The sequence below is a fragment of the Pseudoliparis swirei genome, chromosome 21, assembly GCF_029220125.1.
Source record: "Pseudoliparis swirei isolate HS2019 ecotype Mariana Trench chromosome 21, NWPU_hadal_v1, whole genome shotgun sequence".
In the NCBI taxonomy this organism is placed as follows: domain Eukaryota; kingdom Metazoa; phylum Chordata; class Actinopteri; order Perciformes; family Liparidae; genus Pseudoliparis; species Pseudoliparis swirei.
The window spans coordinates 18,167,586-18,190,667 of record NC_079408.1 but is presented as its reverse complement, the minus strand read 5'-3'; the positions used below and the strand labels follow the sequence as shown (position 1 = coordinate 18,190,667).

General features: G+C 46.0%; 1 protein-coding gene across 2 annotated transcripts; it reads right to left on the bottom strand.

Annotated features, from left to right (window-relative positions):
- Positions 1-124: 124 nt before the first annotated feature.
- Positions 125-23,052, bottom strand: si:ch73-40a2.1 (tyrosine-protein kinase receptor TYRO3). 2 transcript variants are annotated; one of them, XM_056443322.1, is made up of 14 exons: positions 22,563-23,033; positions 21,797-21,858; positions 16,489-17,101; positions 15,022-15,177; positions 13,806-13,989; positions 12,263-12,354; positions 10,656-10,769; positions 10,356-10,436; positions 10,173-10,265; positions 9,623-9,744; positions 3,933-4,042; positions 3,576-3,735; positions 3,351-3,487; positions 125-577 (listed from the first exon to the last, which is right to left on the bottom strand). In XM_056443322.1, the coding sequence occupies exons 1-14, from the start codon at positions 22,648-22,650 to the stop codon at positions 265-267; spliced, it is 2,325 nt and encodes a 774-aa protein (XP_056299297.1). In that variant the 5' UTR covers positions 22,651-23,033; the 3' UTR covers positions 125-264. The 2 variants fall into 2 exon arrangements, with proteins under 2 accessions (XP_056299297.1, XP_056299298.1); XM_056443323.1 differs by lacking the exon at positions 3,351-3,487 and having other exon boundaries at positions 491-577; positions 22,563-23,052.
- Positions 23,053-23,082: the final 30 nt, after the last annotated feature.

Sequence of the window (23,082 nt, the reverse complement as noted above, 5' to 3'; positions counted from 1 at the left end):
TTATGCTGGATTGCAATCCATCCCTCTCATAAGAATCAGTGTACAATGTGAACATTGTTGGACTTTTGTCATTTATTTCATAAAACGAAGGAATAGACTTCAATAAAGTGACAATAACAAATACTTTCTAGTAACAGATAGATTTATTTTTTAAAGTGCAAAATAACGTTCAGCTCCTCTGACTCACTCCATATTCAGGACCACACTTCTGTTCATGGAGGTCCACTTCAGATACTAAATGTAATTTAATAAAACCCTGTTGTTTTATATGTCATCTGCTGAGGCAGCAGCGTTATACTTAATGTAGCCGTCGTCTACTTCCACGTCCTCCTCCCTGGCTGGAGCGCCCACAGGGCCGGGCAGGTACACGTTCTCCCCTCTCCCTCCACACTCTGCCTGTGGCGTCTGGGAGGCGGCGGCGGCGGCGACCTCCAGGCCGTGGTTGATGTAGTGGGCCTCCTGGCTGGCCTCCAGCGCCGGCAGCGCCGACAGGAGAGACCTCAGCATCTCACCCAGCTCCCCGAAGTCGGGCCGGCAGCTCGCCTCCTGCTGCCAGCAGCGCTGCATGACTCCATCACTGGGATGGAGGGAGGAGAGGGAGGAGGGAGTGTGACCAGATGAACAACAGATGTCATGTGACCAGATGGACACTAGATGTCATGTGACCAGATGAACAATAGATGTCATGTGACCAGATGAACAATAGATGTCATGTGACCAGATGGACACTAGATGTCATGTGACCAGGTGAACAATAGATGTCATGTGACCAGATGGACACTAGATGTCATGTGACCAGATGAACACTAGATGTCATGTGACCAGATGAACAATAGATGTCATGTGACCAGATGGACACTAGATGTCATGTGACCAGATGAACAATAGATGTCATGAGACCAGATGAACAATATATGTCATGTGACCAGATGAACAATAGATGTCATGTGACCAGATGAACAAAATATGTCATGAGACCAGATGAACACTAGATGTCATGTGACCAGATGAACACTAGATGTCATGTGACCAGATGGACACTAGATGTCATGTGACCAGATGAACAATAGATGTCATGAGACCAGATGAACAATAGATGTCATGAGACCAGGTGAACAATAGATGTCATGTGACCAGATGAACAATAGATGTCATGTGACCAGATGGACACTAGATGTCATGTGACCAGATGAACACGAGATGTCATGAGACCAGATGAACAATAGATGTCATGTGACCAGATGAACACTAGATGTCATGTGACCAGATGAACAATAGATGTCATGTGACCAGATGGACACTAGATGTCATGTGACCAGGTGAACAATAGATGTCATGAGACCAGATGAACAATAGATGTCATGTGACCAGATGAACAATAGATGTCATGTGACCAGATGAACACTAGATGTCATGTGACCAGATGAACAATAGATGTCATGTGACCAGATGAACAATAGATGTCATGTGACCAGATGAACAATAGATGTCATGTGACCAGATGAACAATAGATGTCATGTGACCAGATGAGATGTCATGACCAGGTGAACAATAGATGTCATGTGACCAGATGAACAATAGATGTCATGTGACCAGATGATCAATAGATGTCATGTGACTAGATGAACAATAGATGTCATGTGACCAGATGAACAATAGATGTCATGTGACCAGATGAACAATAGATGTCATGTGACCAGATGAACAATAGATGTCATGTGACCAGATGAACACTAGATGTCATGTGACCAGATGATCAATAGATGTCATGTGACCAGATGAACAATAGATGTCATGTGACCAGATGAACAATAGATGTCATGTGACCAGATGAACACTAGATGTCATGTGACCAGATGAACAATAGATGTCATGTGACCAGATGAACAATAGATGTCATGTGACCAGATGAACAATAGATGTCATGTGACCAGATGAACAATAGATGTCATGTGACCAGATGAGATGAACAATAGATGTCATGTGACCAGATGAACAATAGATGTCATGTGACCAGATGAACAATAGAGGTCATGTGACCAGATGAACAATAGATGTCATGTGACCAGATGAACACTAGATGTCATGTGACCAGATGAACACTAGATGTCATGTGACCAGATGAACAATAGATGTCATGTGACCAGATGAACAATAGATGTCATGTGACCAGATGAACACTAGATGTCATGTGACCAGATGATCAATAGATGTCATGTGACCAGATGAACAATAGATGTCATGTGACCAGATGAACAATAGATGTCATGTGACCAGATGAATAGATGTCATGTGACCAGATGAACAATAGATGTCATGTGACCAGATGATCAATAGATGTCATGTGACCAGATGAACAATAGATGTCATGTGACCAGATGAACACTAGACGTCATGTGACCAGATGATCAATAGATGTCATGTGACCAGATGAACAATAGATGTCATGTGACCAGATGAACAATAGATGTCATGTGACCAGATGAACAATAGATGTCATGTGACCAGGTGAACAATAGATGCCAGATGTCATGTGACCAGGTGAACAATAGATGTCATGTGACCAGATGAACACTAGATGTCATGTGACCAGATGATCAATAGATGTCATGTGACCAGATGAACAATAGATGTCATGTGACCAGATGAACAATAGATGTCATGTGACCAGATGAACAATAGATGTCATGTGACCAGATGAACACTAGATGTCATGTGACCAGATGAACACTAGATGTCATGTGACCAGATGATCAATAGATGTCATGTGACCAGATGAACAATAGATGTCATGTGACCAGATGAACACTAGATGTCATGTGACCAGATGAACACTAGATGTCATGTGACCAGATGAACAATAGATGTCATGTGACCAGATGAACACTAGACGTCATGTGACCAGATGATCAATAGATGTCATGTGACCAGATGAACAATAGATGTCATGTGACCAGATGAACAATAGATGTCATGTGACCAGATGAACAATAGATGTCACGTGACCAGATGAACACTAGATGTCATGTGACCAGATGAACACTAGATGTCATGTGACCAGATGAACACTAGATGTCATGTGACCAGATGAACAATAGATGTCATGTGACCAGATGAACACTAGATGTCATGTGACCAGATGATCAATAGATGTCATGTGACCAGGTGAACAATAGATGTCATGTGACCAGATGAACAATAGATGTCATGTGACCAGGTGAACAATAGATGTCATGTGACCAGATGAACACTAGATGTCATGTGACCAGATGAACACTAGATGTCATGTGACCAGATGAACACTAGATGTCATGTGACCAGAAGGAAGCAGAGTTCCATGAGGACTCACAGCTCGGGGTCACAGTCCTCGGGGGGCTTCAGCCGGTGGCCCGACAGCAGCAGCTCCAGCAGCTCGTGGTTGTGGACTCCAGGATATGGCGTCCTCCCCCGGGACACGATCTCCCACATGGTCACCCCAAAAGACCACTTGAGGAGGACAGGCGCGAGAACACCACACCCTCAGTGCACCGGTAAGACGCCCGGGAGCCGATGCCGCTCATGGTGCTGGACTCACCACGTCACTCTTGGTGGTGTAGACGGACTCCGACAGGCTCTCCACGGCCATCCACTTGACGGGCACGCGGGTCACCGCCTTCTGCCGGTAGTAGTTACTGCTGTAGATCTTCTTGGACAGGCCGAAGTCAGCCACGCTCACCCTGAGGTCATCGCCCAGCCTGTGGAGGAAGCATCTCTTTTAATCTGTTTTAAATGCACAGGTGAAGCTCTCCTCACTCTGCTTTAGTCACACTCTGAGCAGCTTCCTGCCAGATACGAGCCGGGCTGAATACCAAATGGCTGAGCACAGAGGCACAGTCATCTAGTACGGACAAGGAGTCCTTCATTTTAAAGCTCCGCCCCCTGATGGACTCACATGCAGTTGCGTGCAGCCAGGTCTCGGTGCAGGAAGCCCTGGGTGCTCAGGTAGTTCATACCGGCTGCAACGTCGATCATGAAGCGCAGGAGACTCTGATGAGGCACCGACTGGAAGACAGGAGGGCAGATGTCAGCGCTGCTTCCTTCTGGTCACATGACATCTAGTGTTCATCTGGTCACATGACATCTAGTGTTCATCTGGTCACATGACATCTATTGTTCACCTGGTCACATGACATCTATTGTTCACCTGGTCACATGACATCTATTGTTCACCTGGTCACATGACATCTAGTGTTCATCTGGTCACATGACATCTAGTGTTCATCTGGTCACATGACATCTAGTGTTCATCTGGTCACATGACATCTAGTGTTCATCTGGTCACATGACATCTATTGTTCACCTGGTCACATGACATCTAGTGTTCATCTGGTCACATGACATATAGTGTTCATCTGGTCACATGACATCTACTGTTCACCTGGTCATATGACATCTATTGTTCATCTGGTCACATGACATATAGTGTTCATCTGGTCACATGACATCTATTGTTCATCTAGTCACATGACATCTATTGTTCATCTGGTCACATGACATCTAGTGTTCATCTGGTCACATGACATCTAGTGTTCATCTGGTCACATGACATCTATTGTTCATCTGGTCACATGACATCTATTGTTCACCTGGTCTCATGACATCTAGTGTTCATCTGGTCACATGACATCTATTGTTCACCTGGTCACATGACATCTATTGTTCATCTGGTCACATGACATCTATTGTTCATCTGGTCACATGACATCTATTGTTCATCTGGTCACATGACATCTATTGTTCATCTGGTCACATGACATCTAGTGTTCATCTGGTCACATGACATCTATTGTTCATCTGGTCACATGACATCTAGTGTTCATCTGGTCACATGACATCTATTGTTCACCTGGTCACATGACATCTATTGATCATCTGGTCACATGACATCTATTGTTCATCTGGTCACATGTAATCTATTGTTCATCTGGTCACATGGCATCTATTGATCATCTAGTCACATGACATCTATTGTTCATCTGGTCACATGACATCTATTGTTCACCTGGTCACATGACATCTATTGTTCATCTGGTCACATGACATCTATTGTTCATCTGGTCACATGACATCTATTGATCATCTAGTCACATGACATCTATTGTTCATCTGGTCACATGACATCTATTGTTCACCTGGTCACATGACATCTATTGTTCATCTGGTCACATGTCATCTATTGTTCATCTGGTCACATGACATCTATTGTTCATCTGGTCACATGTCATCTATTGTTCATCTGGTCACATGTAATCTATTGTTCATCTGGTCACATGTCATCTAGTGTTCATCTGGTCACATGACATCTAGTGTTCATCTGGTCACATGACATCTAGTGTTCATCTGGTCACATGACATCTAGTGTTCATCTGGTCACATGACATCTATTGTTCATCTGGTCACATGACATCTAGTGTTCATCTGGTCACATGACATCTATTGTTCATCTGGTCACATGACATCTATTGTTCATCTGGTCACATGACATCTATTGTTCATCTGGTCACATGGCATCTATTGTTCATCTGGTCACATGACATCTATTGTTCACCTGGTCACATGACATCTATTGTTCATCTGGTCACATGACATCTATTGTTCATCTGGTCACATGTCATCTATTGTTCATCTGGTCACATGTCATCTATTGTTCATCTGGTCACATGACATCTATTGTTCATCTGGTCACATGACATCTATTGTTCATCTGGTCACATGACATCTAGTGTTCATCTGGTCACATGACATCTATTGATCATCTGGTCACATGACATCTATTGTTCACCTGGTCACATGACATCTATTGTTCATCTGGTCACATGACATCTATTGTTCATCTGGTCACATGACATCTATTGTTCACCTGGTCACATGACATCTATTGTTCATCTGGTCACATGACATCTATTGTTCATCTGGTCACATGACATCTATTGTTCATCTGGTCACATGACATCTATTGTTCATCTGGTCACATGACATCTATTGTTCATCTAGTCACATGACATCTATTGTTCATCTGGTCACATGACATCTATTGTTCATCTGGTCACATGACATCTGTTAACGTTACATCTATTGTTCATCTGGTCACATGTCACATGACATCTATTGTTCATCTGGTCATGACATCTATTGTTCATCTGGTCACATGACATCTATTGTTCATCTGGTCACATGTCATCTATTGTTCATCTGGTCTCATCTATTGTTCATCTGGTCACATGTCATCTATTGTTCATCTGGTCACATGACATCTATTGTTCATCTGGTCACATGTCATCTATTGTTCATCTGGTCACATGTCATCTATTGTTCATCTGGTCACATGACATCTATTGTTCATCTGGTCACATGACATCTATTGTTCATCTGGTCACATGACATCTATTGTTCATCTGGTCACATGACATCTATTGTTCATCTGGTCACATGTCATCTATTGTTCATCTGGTCACATGACATCTATTGTTCATCTGGTCACATGACATCTATTGTTCATCTGGTCACATGACATCTATTGTTCATCTGGTCACATGACATCTATTGTTCATCTGGTCACATGTCATCTAGTGTTCATCTGGTCACATGACATCTATTGTTCATCTGGTCACATGACATCTATTGTTCATCTGGTCACATGACATCTATTGTTCATCTGGTCACATGACATCTATTGTTCATCTGGTCACATGACATCTATTGTTCATCTGGTCACATGACATCTATTGTTCATCTGGTCACATGACATCTATTGTTCATCTGGTCACATGACATCTATTGTTCATCTGGTCACATGACATCTATTGTTCATCTGGTCACATGACATCTATTGTTCATCTGGTCACATGACATCTATTGTTCATCTGGTCACATGACATCTATTGTTCATCTGGTCACATGACATCTATTGTTCATCTGGTCACATGACATCTATTGTTCATCTGGTCACATGACATCTATTGTTCATCTGGTCACATGACATCTATTGTTCATCTGGTCACATGACATCTATTGTTCATCTGGTCACATGACATCTATTGTTCATCTGGTCACATGACATCTATTGTTCATCTGGTCACATGACATCTATTGTTCATCTAGTCACATGACATCTATTGTTCATCTGTCACATGACATCTATTGTTCATCTGGTCACATGACATCTATTGTTCATCTGGTCACATGACATCTAGTGTTCATCTGGTCACATGACATCTATTGTTCATCTGGTCACATGACATCTATTGTTCATCTGGTCACATGACATCTATTGTTCATCTGGTCACATGACATCTATTGTTCATCTGGTCACATGACATCTAGTGTTCATCTGTCACATGACATCTATTGTTCATCTAGTCACATGACATCTATTGTTCATCTAGTCACATGACATCTATTATTCATCTAGTCACATGACATCTATTATTCATCTGTCACATGACATCTATTGTTCATCTAGTCACATGACATCTATTATTCATCTGTCACATGACATCTAGTGTTCACCTGGTCACATGACATCTATTATTCATCTGTCACATGACATCTATTGTTCATCTAGTCACATGACATCTATTATTCATCTGTCACATGACATCTATTGTTCACCTGGTCACATGACATCTATTGTTCATCTGGTCACATGACATCTAGTGTTCATCTGGTCACATGACATCTATTGTTCATCTAGTCACATGACATCTATTGTTCATCTAGTCACATGACATCTATTATTCATCTAGTCACATGACATCTATTATTCATCTGTCACATGACATCTATTGTTCATCTGGTCACATGACATCTATTGTTCATCTGGTCACATGACATCTATTGTTCATCTGGTCACATGACATCTATTGTTCATCTGGTCACATGACATCTATTGTTCATCTGGTCACATGACATCTATTGTTCATCTGGTCACATGACATCTATTGTTCATCTGTCACATGACATCTATTGTTCATCTGGTCACATGACATCTATTGTTCATCTGGTCACATGACATCTATTGTTCATCTGGTCACAAGACATCTATTGTTCATCTGGTCACATGACATCTATTGTTCATCTGGTCACATGACATCTATTGTTCATCTGGTCACATGACATCTATTGTTCATCTAGTCACATGACATCTATTGTTCATCTGGTCACATGACATCTATTGTTCATCTAGTCACATGACATCTATTGTTCATCTAGTCATATGACATCTATTGTTCATCTGGTCACATGACATCTATTGTTCATCTGGTCACATGACATCTATTGTTCATCTGGTCACATGACATCTATTGTTCATCTAGTCATATGACATCTATTGTTCATCTGGTCACAAGACATCTATTGTTCATCTAGTCACATGACATCTATTGTTCATCTGGTCACATGACATCTATTGTTCATCTAGTCACATGACATCTATTGTTCATCTGGTCACATGACATCTATTGTTCATCTGGTCACATGACATCTATTGTTCATCTGGTCACATGACATCTATTGTTCATCTGGTCACATGACATCTATTGTTCATCTGGTCACATGACATCTATTGTTCATCTGGTCACATGACATCTATTGTTCATCTGGTCACATGACATCTATTGTTCATCTGGTCACATGACATCTAGTGTTCATCTGGTCACATGACATCTATTGTTCATCTGGTCACATGACATCTATTGTTCATCTGGTCACATGACATCTATTGTTCATCTGGTCACATGACATCTATTGTTCATCTGGTCACATGACATATATTGTTCATCTGGTCACATGACATCTATTGTTCATCTGGTCACGTGACATCTATTGTTCATCTGGTCACATGACATCTATTGTTCATCTGGTCACGTGACATCTATTGTTCATCTGGTCACATGACATCTATTGATCATCTGGTCACATGACATCTATTGTTCATCTGGTCACGTGACATCTATTGTTCATCTGGTCACATGACATCTAGTGTTCATCTGGTCACATGACATCTATTGTTCATCTGGTCACATGACATCTATTGTTCACCTGGTCACATGACATCTATTGTTCATCTGGTCACATGACATCTATTGTTCATCTAGTCACATGACATCTATTGTTCATCTGGTCACATGACATCTATTGTTCACCTGGTCACATGACATCTATTGATCATCTGGTCACATGACATCTATTGTTCATCTGGTCACATGACATCTATTGTTCATCTGGTCACATGACATCTATTGTTCATCTGGTCACATGACATCTATTGTTCATCTAGTCACATGACATCTATTGTTCATCTGGTCACATGACATCTATTGATCATCTGGTCTCATGACATCTATTGATCATCTGGTCACATGACATCTATTGTTCATCTAGTCACATGACATCTATTGTTCACCTGGTCACAAGACATTTATTGTTCATCTGGTCACATGACATCTATTGTTCATCTGGTCACATGACATCTATTGTTCATCTGGTCACATGACATCTATTGTTCATCTGGTCACATGACATCTATTGTTCATCTGGTCACATGACATCTATTGTTCATGTCAAGGTGTCAAGGTGTCTCACCATGGGTATATCTCCGTACCGCGTAGCGATGAGGAAGCGTCGTAGGTCTCCATATTTCATGTAAGGCAGGATGACCAGAGGGAGGGGCAGAGGAGAGTCCTGCTCCCTCTGTAACGTGACCCCTACAGGACACACACACACAGACAAACACACAGACACACACACACACATATACACAAACACACACACACACACACATACTCTCAAGATTACCAACCCAAGCTTTAATGAGGACAATTACGTGTTGAGCTTTTACATTTGTAAACATGTTATAAGCGTTGGTTAAGGTTTGAGAAATCTTTATATAAGGCATGAGTATAACTGTGGAGTGGCCAACGCCCACACCACGGCCACCTCACCGTAACATGTGCCACAGGTAGTCGAGAAAGAGAAACACATCAGTGCTACATGGTAACTAGCATGTCATCATTCACCCAGTCACACCTCAACTACCACTGAGCCACACCCACCAAACCAGAACCATCGTGTTGACGGCACTATGGTTCTGGTTGGGTTGGACTTGACCTTGAAGTGAGGGTCGTCATCTCACCGAGTAGTCTGACCACATGCTCATGATCAAAGTTCTTCATGATCTCCGCCTCTCTCAGAAACTCGTGGAGGTCTTCCTGGCTGTGGATTCCAACTACGTGGGACGGAGAAAACATCAAATAAAGTACCAATAAGAAGTCGCGGCGTAGAGCCTTGCTCATGGGTTCAGAGTCAAGACACGTACCTCTCATGGTCTTCACGGCCACCTTGAGATCCACGCCGTCGTCCTGTGTGAAGACGCCTTCGTAGACAGAGCCAAACTCTCCTGGAGAACACAAACAAACGTCTATATATGATCACTCACTGAAACACCTCCCCACGTTCTGGGAGAGTTTTATGTTTCAAAGCTCCTGAGCTGTGACATGAACCCGGTTCTCCTTCCTGAAGGTCCACTGGGCTGCTTCTGGTTCTTCTATATATATTCACCAACGATTCTAGGTTGGGAGGCTATGACATCATCGCTGATGAGGACTCATGATCTGACCTTTGCCGAGCTCCTTGCCCAGGGTGAGCTGGTTCCTCTCCACCAGCACCTCCTTCAGGCTGTCCAGCAGCCGGCCGCTGAGCCCCTCCAGCAGCTGCACCACGCCCTCCACCGCTGGCCAACAGGAAGTCAAAGGACACAATAAGAAAACTGAATAAGATGTTTTAGGAGACCATTAATTCAGTGAATCACAAACAGTCAACTGGTCAGCAGGTCCGTCTTTCAGGGGGTTGGCGGTTCAATCCCCGCCCTAGTCCATGTGTCCTTGAGCAAGACCCTTAACCCTGAGTTGCTCCCGTGGTGTGTTTACGGTGTGTGTAACATGGTTGTAAGTCTCTCTGGATGAAAGGGTTAAATGAGATGTGATGGAAAGTATCAAAGTAAAAGCAATGTGTAACTCAGCCATGTGACATGTAGCAACATCATCGTTTCCAATCATAAGAGCCCATATACACACACTATACTCATAGGAATTAATATCTCTAAAATAAAGAAACTATGTCGAAATAAGACACATATAGATTAGATCTAGAGCATTGCTCATAGCATGAAACATAGACACCACCCATTGGTTTGTGAACTGTCATTTTGAAGCCACAAGTTTCGTGTTTGGTCGTCGCCATCTTGTTTTTTTGGAACCAGAAGTGGCACGAGAGGGCGGAGCTAAGTAACCCAAATGTTTCAGTGGATAAAATAATAAGTGAAAAGAATAAAGTTGTTTGACGAAAATACCGATAACTCCCAGATCGTACCACGCCGTGGTGGTGACCTGTCAATCACAAGGTAGCCTCGGCCTAAAGCAGAGCATAGCCTGCTTCATGGTCGATCTAAATGAAGACTTAAAAACATGTTTATAATGTTTACTGAGGGAACACATCAAGAGAGAAGTAGAGTCACTATATAGACTTCTATACAACCAGAGGAGTCGCCCCCTGGTGGTCAGAAGAGAGAATGCAGCGTTAACACATGAAGCATAGACTTCTATACAACCAGAGGAGTCTCCCCCTGGTGGTCAGTAGAGAGAATGCAGCTTCAACACATGAAGCATAGACTTCTATACAACCAGAGGAGTCGCTCTCTTGTGGTCAGTAGAGAGAATGCAAAGACTTCTATACAATCTATAACAATCAAATTGGAGAGAATGAAAGTTGAAGTCACTTCCTCATTGGCTTCACTTTTCAGAATTGGAAGTTGTAACCTGTGGCAGCGGGGTGTGTGGGCTCGGCTGCAGAGTGGGTGGAGCGGGGGTGTGGTTCAGGGAACGGTGTCTGATTGTCATCAGCTGGACTGATTGGTAAGTCGGTCCAGCTGATGACAATCTGTGGTTGTGTATCTGGGAGGCTTGTTCTCTTTAAAGGAGCTGGATGGACTGAAGACGGGAGCGATGAGCAGAGACACAGTCGGTGGTCAGAGAGGTGAAAGAAAGTTTCTTGCCAAAGCTCCCTCTGGTTGCGCATTCCTTGGTGCTTAGGGGGGGGGAAACCTACTGGTGACGGGCACAATCCTGTCACATAACCCGACGTGGATGAAATAGTATTTGTAAGTGATTTAATTTGTGTCAAAAGTATTGCGCAAATATACAACAACAACAGTAAAATGGCGCTTACTGTTGGATATCTGGGGTGCAGCCTCCGCCTGCTGTGGATGTCGGAAGGTAAAAGCAGCATTCATTGGCAACATTTCTACTTCCTGTTCAGACCTGTAGGTACAATTATAACTTTAAGTTTCGTCATCACCAATATATTTGCACATATGGGAAAATATAGAATTAATTTAGTTAAGTTCAGACATTTGGGAATTAGGAATGAGTTAGGAATATGATTAAATTATGGAGCAAATTGCAATTCTGTCTGCCACAATATCGTGAGTTTGTCATGATCCGGAGTTCTGTGTCTTGTGTCTTATTTTGAAGTCCTCTTGTCCTCTGTGTCCCTGTGATCTTCTGCCTTGGTCCTGATTGGTTCCTCCTGGTTGATTACTAGCCCCGCCTTCATTGTGTCCACCTGTGTCTCGTTCCTCAGTGTCCAATCACCTTCACCTCCCTGTGTATGTAAACCCTGTTGGTCTCGTTCCCCGGTGTGGCCGTACCGTGTTGTCGCACTAGTCCTGTGTGTAAACTGTTTCAAGTAGAGTTAAATCCTACTTCTGAAGAATTGTTGTCATTTGGGTCCTCTCACTCTCGCTCTGACTACGACACCCGTGACAGAGTTATGTTGATAATACACAAAACCCCCTCATTGTGTAATCCATGCTGCTAGTGGAGCGCTCCCTAGTGTAAACTGAGAGGTATTGCAAAAACAAACTCGTCACGTTTGTCATGCAACTAGAAGCCATCGCCTTCCTGTCTGTGAACATTCTCAATGACAAGGAAGCAACTTGCTGCGGAGCAGTGACACTGTGTGTTCAGGGAACATCTGGTGTGTGACGTGTTCCTGATGCTGCGTTCACTGACACAACGTGACTTGTGTTTTATCCATACGTATCCACTGTGGTACATCATGATCATGCTGCTGCCCAGAGATCTAATCATGCTGAGATACTATTGATCATGTGACATGCTGCTGACATGATGATGACGATGAAGATGCAATGATGATGTCAGGGGGCGTTAACTCTCTGTGGACGCCACCTGCGTCCAGCCAGGTGTGTTGAGCAGCAGAGCGGAAGGCAAACTGTTGTTCAACCGCATGTTAGGAATGCATACGAAGAGAAGGAGAGGTTTTCTGTTTCATGTCAGTTTAATTTACGTTTCTGTTGCTGTTCTGCTATAAAATATAGATTTGAAGTGACACTACTCATAAGCAACTTAAAATGCAGGATTTAAGTAGCATGTTATGCAAAGAGTCTGAGGACCGTGTGTTTGTTCCTGAGAAGAGGATAACGACATGACGCATTCACAGCACGTCAAACTAAAAACCATCAAAGTGTAAGCTGCCCACCAGCCGCCGCCATGCTGATGGGAGTGTAAGGGTTAAAGGGCTTCTCATGGGATATCTGGACTCCTCGTATTGCGTCACAATGACTCAGAAACGTGTCATTTTATCACAATACACTATTTTCTGTAGGTATTTAGATTATTATCCCACCCAGAACTTGAACCACATTCAGCAGCAGGAGCGTCACAGCAGGAGGCCTCAGGAGCAGGAGTACCTGAGCGTGGAGGAGTCGCTGCGTAGGACACCCACAGCGACCGGGATCACGAGCAGCAGCACGCCACAGGAAGCACAGACCGCCAGCCAGAGGGGGCGGCGGCTCGGCGGAGGAGGAGGAGTCATGTGGGGCTCTGAGACGTTTAGGGGCGGAGTCACGACGCTCACCACTGGGGGAACGCTCCCTGTAAGACACAAAGAAACAGAAGGGTCGCCTCATGGAGACTCGAGACTTTCCTCTCATAGTCTTAAAGTTCGGATCAGGTTCACCTGGTCCAGACCTAGAGACGCTGCTATAGGCTGAGGGGGACGTGAGGATACACTGAGCTCCTCTCTCCTTATGGACGTTTAGGATACACTGAGCTCCTCTCGCCTCTCTCCTTATGGACACTTAGGATACACTGAGCTCCTCTCTCCTCTCTCCTTATGGACGCTTAGGATACACTGAGCTCCTCTCTCCTTATGGACGTTTAGGATACACTGAGCTCCTCTCGCCTCTCTCCTTATGGACACTTAGGATACACTGAGCTCCTCTCTCCTTATGGACACTTAGGATACACTGAGCTCCTCTCTCCTTATGGACGCTTAGGATACACTGAGCTCCTCTCTCCTTATGGATGTTTAGGATACGAGCTCCTCTCTCCTTATGGATGCTTAGGATACACTGAGCTCCTCTCTCCTCTCCTCTCTCCTTATGGACACTTAGGATACATTGAGCTCCTCTCTCCTCTCCTCTCTCCTTATGGACGTTTAGGATACACTGAGCTCCTCTCTCCTTATGGACGCTTAGGATACACTGAGCTCCTCTCTCCTTATGGACGCTTAGGATACACTGAGCTCCTCTCTCCTTATGGACGCTTAGGATACACTGAGCTCCTCTCCCCTTATGGACACTTAGGATACACTGCTCTCCTCTCCCCTTATGGACACTTAGGATACACTGCTCTCCTCTCTCCTTATGGACGCTTAGGATACACTGAGCTCCTCTCTCCTCTCTCCTTATGGACGTTTAGGATACACTGAGCACCTCTCTCCTCTTCTCTCTCTCCTTATGGATGTATTTTCATCTCTCCATCACAAATTAGTAACTGTGCTTCCTCTCCAGAGTCCTTGGGCCTCCAGGTCTCAGAGGGTCCATTGGACCTGCTGGTTCTGGTGCCGTGGCCCTGCTGAGTGGCTTGAATGCATTATCTTATTCCATAAGAGGTGTTTCTTACTGGTGCAGCCCAGCTCATCAGGGTCAGTGTGCAGGCGGCTGAACCCCTCCACACAGTCGCAGCTCTCTGACCCCTCCCCCCGCGTCCTGCTGTTCGGCGGGCACGCCCGGCATCCTCCGCTCTCATTGGCTGGTTTGTAGAAGCCGGTCCAACACACTGGGGGAACAGACACAGTGATCGTCAGTCTGTTCATACAGACAAGGCTGCATGTTCCTCTGGTGGCAGAGGTTGGCAAAGACACTCCAGGCCAGACCGAAATATCTCAGGAACTAATACCCAGACGGCCATTGGCTCTGCATGTTCATGGTCCCCAGAGGAGTGACCCCCACGTGTCCTCTTGCACCACAATGAGGCAGCTTATATTATTATTTAGCTCATGTGTTGCACTTACCCAAATTAAGATTCAAAATACAACAAACATATTGACAATAAATCTGGCAGGCACCCTAGAGCAAGGCAGTGAACCCCCAGCTATAAATGCTCAGATCGGATTGTAGTTTGAAAAGGTTATTTTTGATGCGTCAGCAGGTTTAGGAATCCTTCATTAGATGTTTCTACACAGTGAGAGACGTGGTGATCAGCGTCCATGAAAAACATGTCATGGACGCTGTCATGGTCAGCTGAGGTGGTTCAGGCCTCTGATGGATGCCTCCTGGACGCCTCCCATTAGAGGTTTTCCAGGCTCGTCCAATGACCCAGGACACCTGGAGGGATTACATCTCCCGGCTGGCCTGGGAACGCCTCGGGATCCCCCACAATGAGCTGGAGAGTGTTGCGGGTGAGAGGAAGTCTGGGTCAGCCTGCTGGGTCAGCTGACCCCGGGACCCGACCCCGGAATAAGCGGATGAAAATGGATGGATGGATGGATGGGATGGACGCTCTTTAACAGATCTATGACATTTCTGCAGCAACACTTCTTGAAGCTCAGGTATTCCTATAGAGCATCAGTAAAGCATTTAAGAATAAATGTAATAATAGGATTATGGACTTGATGTGAATCCAAAGAGATTTGAATAACCTCCATGTTCAGCCACAAGGGGGCCAGAAGAATATCATAATGCCGTTTATAGGAGCATTAATGGAGAATACATGGAGATGTCTGTTGAGCAATGCACTGGAAGAGGATGTGAAAGTCACATGACCAGCTGGACAAACACGCTGATGGAAACCTCGGCCTTCAGTTCATCGGTGATTCATGAAATGAAGTTATTTTGAAACGGCAATGCATCCAGGATGAAAGGATCAAAAGAAGGTCTTCCTTCTCCTTCTTGTGAATGCTGCCGTCAGGACGCTCGAACGAGACACGATGAGTCATAGGAATCATTTCCTACGTACGTGTCTACGGAGTATGAATGTGAAGTGTCTTTCAGGTTTTAAAAAGCGCGATATAGATGCAAGAGATTCTTGCTGGCAGGTCACAGCAGCAGCTCTTGTTTGGATGTTAATGGACTGGAGTGAGTCTCTCACCTTGACAGGTGTCTTCCTGAACTTGGCGGCCGGCTGCACAGGTACACGCCCCCTGCAGTGGCCCCCACCGGCCCTCCACGCCACACGCTCTCTCAGGTGGGCGCTCCGCCACCGCCCCCTCCACGCAGGAACCCGGCACCGGGCCCGACGCCGCCCCGGTGCCCTTGAAGGAGGCCAGGCGGGCCACGGTGTCGGGGCACCTCCTGTAGTACAGCCTGATGGAGGTCACCAGCACACAGGTCCCTGAGTACGAGAGGGCCAGCCGGAAGCCCCGGCGGCGGACGGGGCCCAGGCTCAGGGCCCGGCTCCGGTTCAGGTAGTCGGCCAGAGGAGGGAAGGTGGAAGGGAACGGCTTGGAGGTCTGGAGGTCCAGCACCGACTCCGGGTCTAGAAGTGAAGCCGTCGCTGTGTTGGAGTCCAGCAGGTGGACTCGCAGCGGGCCCAGCTGACCGGACGCCTCCTCCTCTTGGGCGAAGGAAACGTCCATCAGCAGGCGGTGGGCGTCGCGCCGCTCCATCCACGGGCTCAAGATAGTTCTGGTGCCGCTTCGCCCGCAGGCCTGGAGCACGGGGGCCGAGCGCGGGCCGCCCAGCGGGAGCAGGACTTCAGTCCACTGGGGGACAGGAACAGAGGTCATCAGAACACAGAACCTCCACCAGGACCGTTGACCTGTTGACCTTTGTGTTTCTGAGGTGTTCAGAGGTCTAAGTTCTCCAAGAGCGTTAATGTCTCTGCTGCTCCTTCATGTCTCTGCTGCTCCTTCATGTTTCTGCTGCTCCTTCATGTCTATGCTGCTCCTTCATGTCTATGCTGCTCCTTCATGTCTCTGCTGCTCCTTCATGTTTCTGCTGCTCCTTCATGTCTATGCTGCTCCTTCATGTCTATGCTGCTCCTTCATGTCTCTGCTGCTCCTTCATGTTTCTGCTGCTCCTTCTGCTCCTTCATGTCTCTGCTGCTCCTTCATGTCTATGCTGCTCCTTCTTGTTTCTGCTGCTCCTTCATGTCTCTGCTGCTCCTTCATGTCTCTGCTGCTCCTTCATGTCTACGCTGCTCCTTCTGCTCCTTCATGTCTACGCTGCTCCTTCATGTTTCTGCTGCTCCTTCATGTCTCTGCTGCTCCTTCATGTCTACGCTGCTCCTTCATGTCTCCGCTGCTCCTTCATGTTTCTGCTGCTCCTTCATGTCTACGCTGCTCCTTCATGTCTCTGCTGCTCCTTCATGTCTCTGCTGCTGACAGAGATAAAAATTTATGTTATGTTATTGCTTACCGTATCTTAAACTCAACAATCAGAGGAGCTTCCCGAACTCCGCGTTCCCACCCGAAGGTTGTGTTATGTGTTCGGGGAGTCTGATACCAGACGGAAGGAATATGTCAACTTGTCCTCAGTTCCACTTATCCATCTGGTGTTGTGTGTGTGTGTGTAAAGCTTTCAATAAAAGGCTGGACCAAAGGGGTGCTCGGCGGAATGTCTTGGAGGTCGTGTTCAGAGCATGAGCGACTGAGCTTCCCCTTTGGTCCAAAGCTTTGACCAAAGATACTACGTTGTCTGTGATTCATTCTCACCTCCTTGACCGTGAATATTTTAAATGATATAGAGAGGAAAAAAACCTATCAGCTGCTCCTTCATGTTTCTGCTGCTCCTTCATGTCTACGCTGCTCCTTCTGCTCCTTCATGTCTCTGCTGCTCCTTCTGCTCCTTCATGTCTACGCTGCTCCTTCTGCTCCTTCATGTTTCTGCTGCTCCTTCTGCTCCTTCATGTCTCTGCTGCTCCTTCATGTTTCTGCTGCTCCTTCTGCTCCTTCATGTCTATGCTGCTCCTTCATGTTTCTGCTGCTCCTTCTGCTCCTTCATGTCTACGCTGCTCCTTCATGTTTCTGCTGCTCCTTCATGTCTCTGCTGCTCCTTCATGTCTATGCTGCTCCTTCATGTTTCTGCTGCTCCTTCATGTCTCTGCTGCTCCTTCATGTTTATGCTGCTCCTTCATGTCTCTGCTGCTCCTTCATGTCTCTGCTGCTCCTTCATGTTTCTGCTGCTCCTTCATGTCTCTGCTGCTCCTTCATGTTTCTGCTGCTCCTTCTGCTCCTTCATGTCTCTGCTGCTCCTTCATGTTTCTGCTGCTCCTTCTGCTCCTTCATGTCTCTGCTGCTCCTTCTTGTTTCTGCTGCTCCTTCATGTCTCTGCTGTTCCTTCATGTCTCTGCTGCTCCTTCATGTTTCTGCTGCTCCTTCATGTCTATGCTGCTCCTTCATGTCTCTGCTGCTCCTTCATGTCTCTGCTGCTCCTTCATGTCTCTGCTGCTCCTTCATGTCTGTGCTGCTCCTTCATGTCTATGCTGCTCCTTCATGTCTATGCTGCTCCTTCATGTCTCTGCTGCTCCTTCTGCTCCTTCATGTCTATGCTGCTCCTTCATGTCTCTGCTGCTCCTTCATGTCTCTGCTGCTCCTTCATGTCTACGCTGCTCCTTCATGTCTCTGCTGCTCCTTCATGTCTCTGCTGCTCCTTCATGTCTCTGCTGCTCCTTCATGTCTCTGCTGCTCCTTCATGTCTATGCTGCTCCTTCATGTTTCTGCTGCTCCTTCATGTCTCTGCTGCTCCTTCATGTCTCTGCTGCTCCTTCATGTTTCTGCTGCTCCTTCATGTCTCTGCTGCTCCTTCATGTCTCTGCTGCTCCTTCATGTTTCTGCTGCTCCTTCATGTCTCTGCTGCTCCTTCATGTCTCTGCTGCTCATTCATGTCTCTGCTGCTCCTTCATGTCTCTGCTGCTCCTTCATGTCTGTGCTGCTCCTTCATGTCTGTGCTGCTCCTTCATGTCTCTGCTGCTCCTTCATGTCTCTGCTGCTCCTTCTTGTTTCTGCTGCTCCTTCATGTTTCTGCTGCTCCTTCATGTCTCTGCTGCTCCTTCATGTCTCTGCTGCTCATTCATGTCTCTGCTGCTCCTTCATGTCTACGCTGCTCCTTCATGTCTACGCTGCTCCTTCTTGTTTCTGCTGCTCCTTCATGTCTACGCTGCTCCTTCATGTCTATGCTGCTCCTTCATGTCTATGCTGCTCCTTCTTGTTTCTGCTGCTCCTTCATGTTTCTGCTGCTCCTTCATGTTTCTGCTGCTCCTTCATGTTTCTGCTGCTCCTTCATGTCTATGCTGATCCTTCATGTCTATGCTGCTCCTTCATGTCTATGCTGCTCCTTCATGTCTCTGCTGCTCCTTCATGTCTATGCTGCTCCTTCATGTCTCTGCTGCTCCTTCATGTCTATGCTGCTCCTTCATGTTTCTGCTGCTCCTTCATGTTTCTGCTGCTCCTTCATGTCTCTGCTGCTCCTTCATGTCTATGCTGCTCCTTCATGTCTATGCTGATCCTTCATGTCTCTGCTGCTCCTTCATGTTTCTGCTGCTCCTTCATGTCTATGCTGCTCCTTCATGTCTCTGCTGCTCCTTCATGTCTCTGCTGCTCCTTCATGTTTCTGCTGCTCCTTCATGTCTCTGCTGCTCCTTCGTGTCTATGCTGCCCCTTCGTGTCTCTGCTGCTCCTTCATGTCTATGCTGCTCCTTCATGTCTCTGCTGCTCCTTCATGTTTCTGCTGCTCCTTCATGTCTCTGCTGCTCCTTCGTGTCTATGCTGCCCCTTCGTGTCTCTGCTGCTCCTTCATGTCTATGCTGCTCCTTCTTGTTTCTGCTGCTCCTTCATGTCTCTGCTGCTCCTTCATTTCTACGCTGCTCCTTCTGCTCCTTCATGTTTCTGCTGCTCCTTCATGTCTCTGCTGCTCCTTCATGTCTATGCTGCTCCTTCATGTCTATGCTGCTCCTTCATGTCTCTGCTGCTCCTTCATGTCTACGCTGCTCCTTCTGCTCCTTCATGTTTCTGCTGCTCCTTCATGTCTCTGCTGCTCCTTCATGTCTATGCTGCTCCTTCATGTCTCTGCTGCTCCTTCATGTCTCTGCTGCTCCTTCATGTCTATGCTGCTCCTTCATGTTTCTGCTGCTCCTTCATGTTTCTGCTGCTCCTTCATGTCTATGCTGCTCCTTCATGTCTCTGCTGCTCCTTCATGTCTATGCTGCTCCTTCATGTTTCTGCTGCTCCTTCATGTCTATGCTGCTCCTTCATGTTTCTGCTGCTCCTTCATGTCTCTGCTGCTCCTTCATGTCTATGCTGCTCCTTCATGTCTCTGCTGCTCCTTCATGTCTCTGCTGCTCCTTCATGTCTCTGCTGCTCCTTCATGTTTCTGCTGCTCCTTCATGTCTATGCTGCTCCTTCATGTCTATGCTGCTCCTTCATGTCTCTGCTGCTCCTTCATGTTTCTGCTGCTCCTTCATGTTTCTGCTGCTCCTTCATGTCTATGCTGCTCCTTCTTGTTTCTGCTGCTCCTTCATGTCTATGCTGCTCCTTCATGTTTCTGCTGCTCCTTCATGTCTATGCTGCTCCTTCATGTTTCTGCTGCTCCTTCATGTCTGTGCTGCTCCTTCATGTTTCTGCTGCTCCTTCATGTCTCTGCTGCTCCTTCATGTCTATGCTGCTCCTTCATGTTTCTGCTGCTCCTTCATGTCTATGCTGCTCCTTCATGTCTCTGCTGCTCCTTCATGTCTCTGCTGCTCCTTCATGTCTATGCTGCTCCTTCATGTTTCTGCTGCTCCTTCATGTCTATGCTGCTCCTTCATGTTTCTGCTGCTCCTTCATGTCTATGCTGCTCCTTCATGTCTCTGCTGCTCCTTCATGTCTCTGCTGCTCCTTCATGTTTCTGCTGCTCCTTCATGTTTCTGCTGCTCCTTCATGTCTCTGCTGCTCCTTCATGTCTCTGCTGCTCCTTCATGTTTCTGCTGCTCCTTCATGTCTATGCTGCTCCTTCATGTCTATGCTGCTCCTTCATGTCTCTGCTGCTCCTTCATGTCTCTGCTGCTCCTTCATGTTTCTGCTGCTCCTTTGACGTAACGTAATGAACACTAAGCGTATCGAGTGTCGCAGCACGTGTTCATCTGAAGGCCGTCATCAGGTAAGACAGAATTCAGATAAGTAATTCATAAACTATCCGTATGATTATGACCTGCATGTCAGTGAGGATCATGTTCTCTAAGAGTGATTATTGATTATTGATTAGTGACATTTGTGTCTCTACATGTTCTCATGAGCTACAGGAAACTTCCACCAACGTTCAATGGTCATTGAGTCATTCATAGGCAGTCACGTGATGACGTAATAAAGCACCACATTGCAGATACAATTTATAACAGAGGAAATATAATAGCATGTGTTCATAAAACAATGAGGTCAAACTGGTAAAGTGTGTGTTTAGTCTTGTAATGAAGAGCAGCGTACCTCTCTGGCCGGCTCGGAGCTCCATTGCAGCCGGGTGTGTTTATCAGAGTGGAAAACCTCCACTAAACAACGAGCAGAGAGGAGGAAGTCAACGAGGAACAATGACAAGACTTTGTGTTTCTTTGCCTCCGCACGGCTCTCAGCACGGTGACACTCCACCCAGAGATATAGCCTCACCACGTACTGTCCTCTAGAACTCTTGTTTTATTTACCAAGTGATGGCTCGTAACATTCATGGTCCCAACAAGGGGAATCCTAATAACGTCGGTGACCCCCTGACCTTTCCTCATCAATGTCCAGATAACTAAAACGTGGTTATGAGTGCATGAGAACTCGTAATATTCAGTGGATTTGAACCACAGGTGTAAACAAATGAAAACGAGGGAAAGTAACTCAGGACTTGTTTCCTCTGTCAGCCATAGAAACCATCCGATTGGTTCACAGATTATAACGCAGTGTAATAAGGCTGTAATAGTGATAACCCAAATACCTTTACACCTTTGATTCAGATAGGACATTTTGCTGGAAATACTAAGGCCATTTTAATCCTTTTCAACCCTTTGTTCTGAATTCTTCTTCTACTACTTGAGACGTTCCCCGCTCTGAGAATAATATGCACATATGTGAAGTGTGAAAAGGGCCCTTACGTCTGAGGCCCTTCTATTGGTCACCTATGAACAGCTGTTATAGCACACTAAACAACGAGACACATGAGACGTCACAGTATTCATTGACGTGACGTTGAGGGTCAAACACCTGAACTCACCGTCCTCGGCCTGATGTTGGACCTCACTGCCGGATCCCCAAATCCAGACCCCCAGCAGGACCAGAGAAGGCCGGACGCTCCCTGACATGACACCAGCCGAGAGCTCCTCTTGGAGTCCGTCTGCGCCTCCTCATTCAGAGTAATGTCAAAATTACAATGGAGAAATGAGTCTTCCTCTTCAGGAAGATACCCCCCCCCCCCCCTGGACCTTCTGACTTCCTGTATTAATCTGCTGATTTACTCCAGAAACACACCAACGGTCAGGGTGTGTAGACTGTAGAGCCTCTGAGGGGGGGGGATTGTGGGCTATGTAAAATAAACTGACTGAACTGGAGCGAGGCTGGACCCGACCGCAGGACACGGAGCAGGAGGAAACACAACTGTATTGGTGTCAGGAGATGGAGGAGGGGCCTGTGGGGCGGCCTCTGGCTGGACCAGGTGTTCCTCCAGGTGAGTTCAGGGGAAGCAGAGTAAACCCAGGAGGCTCTGGCCGTCGTCCTGGGGATGTGAACTGATTTAA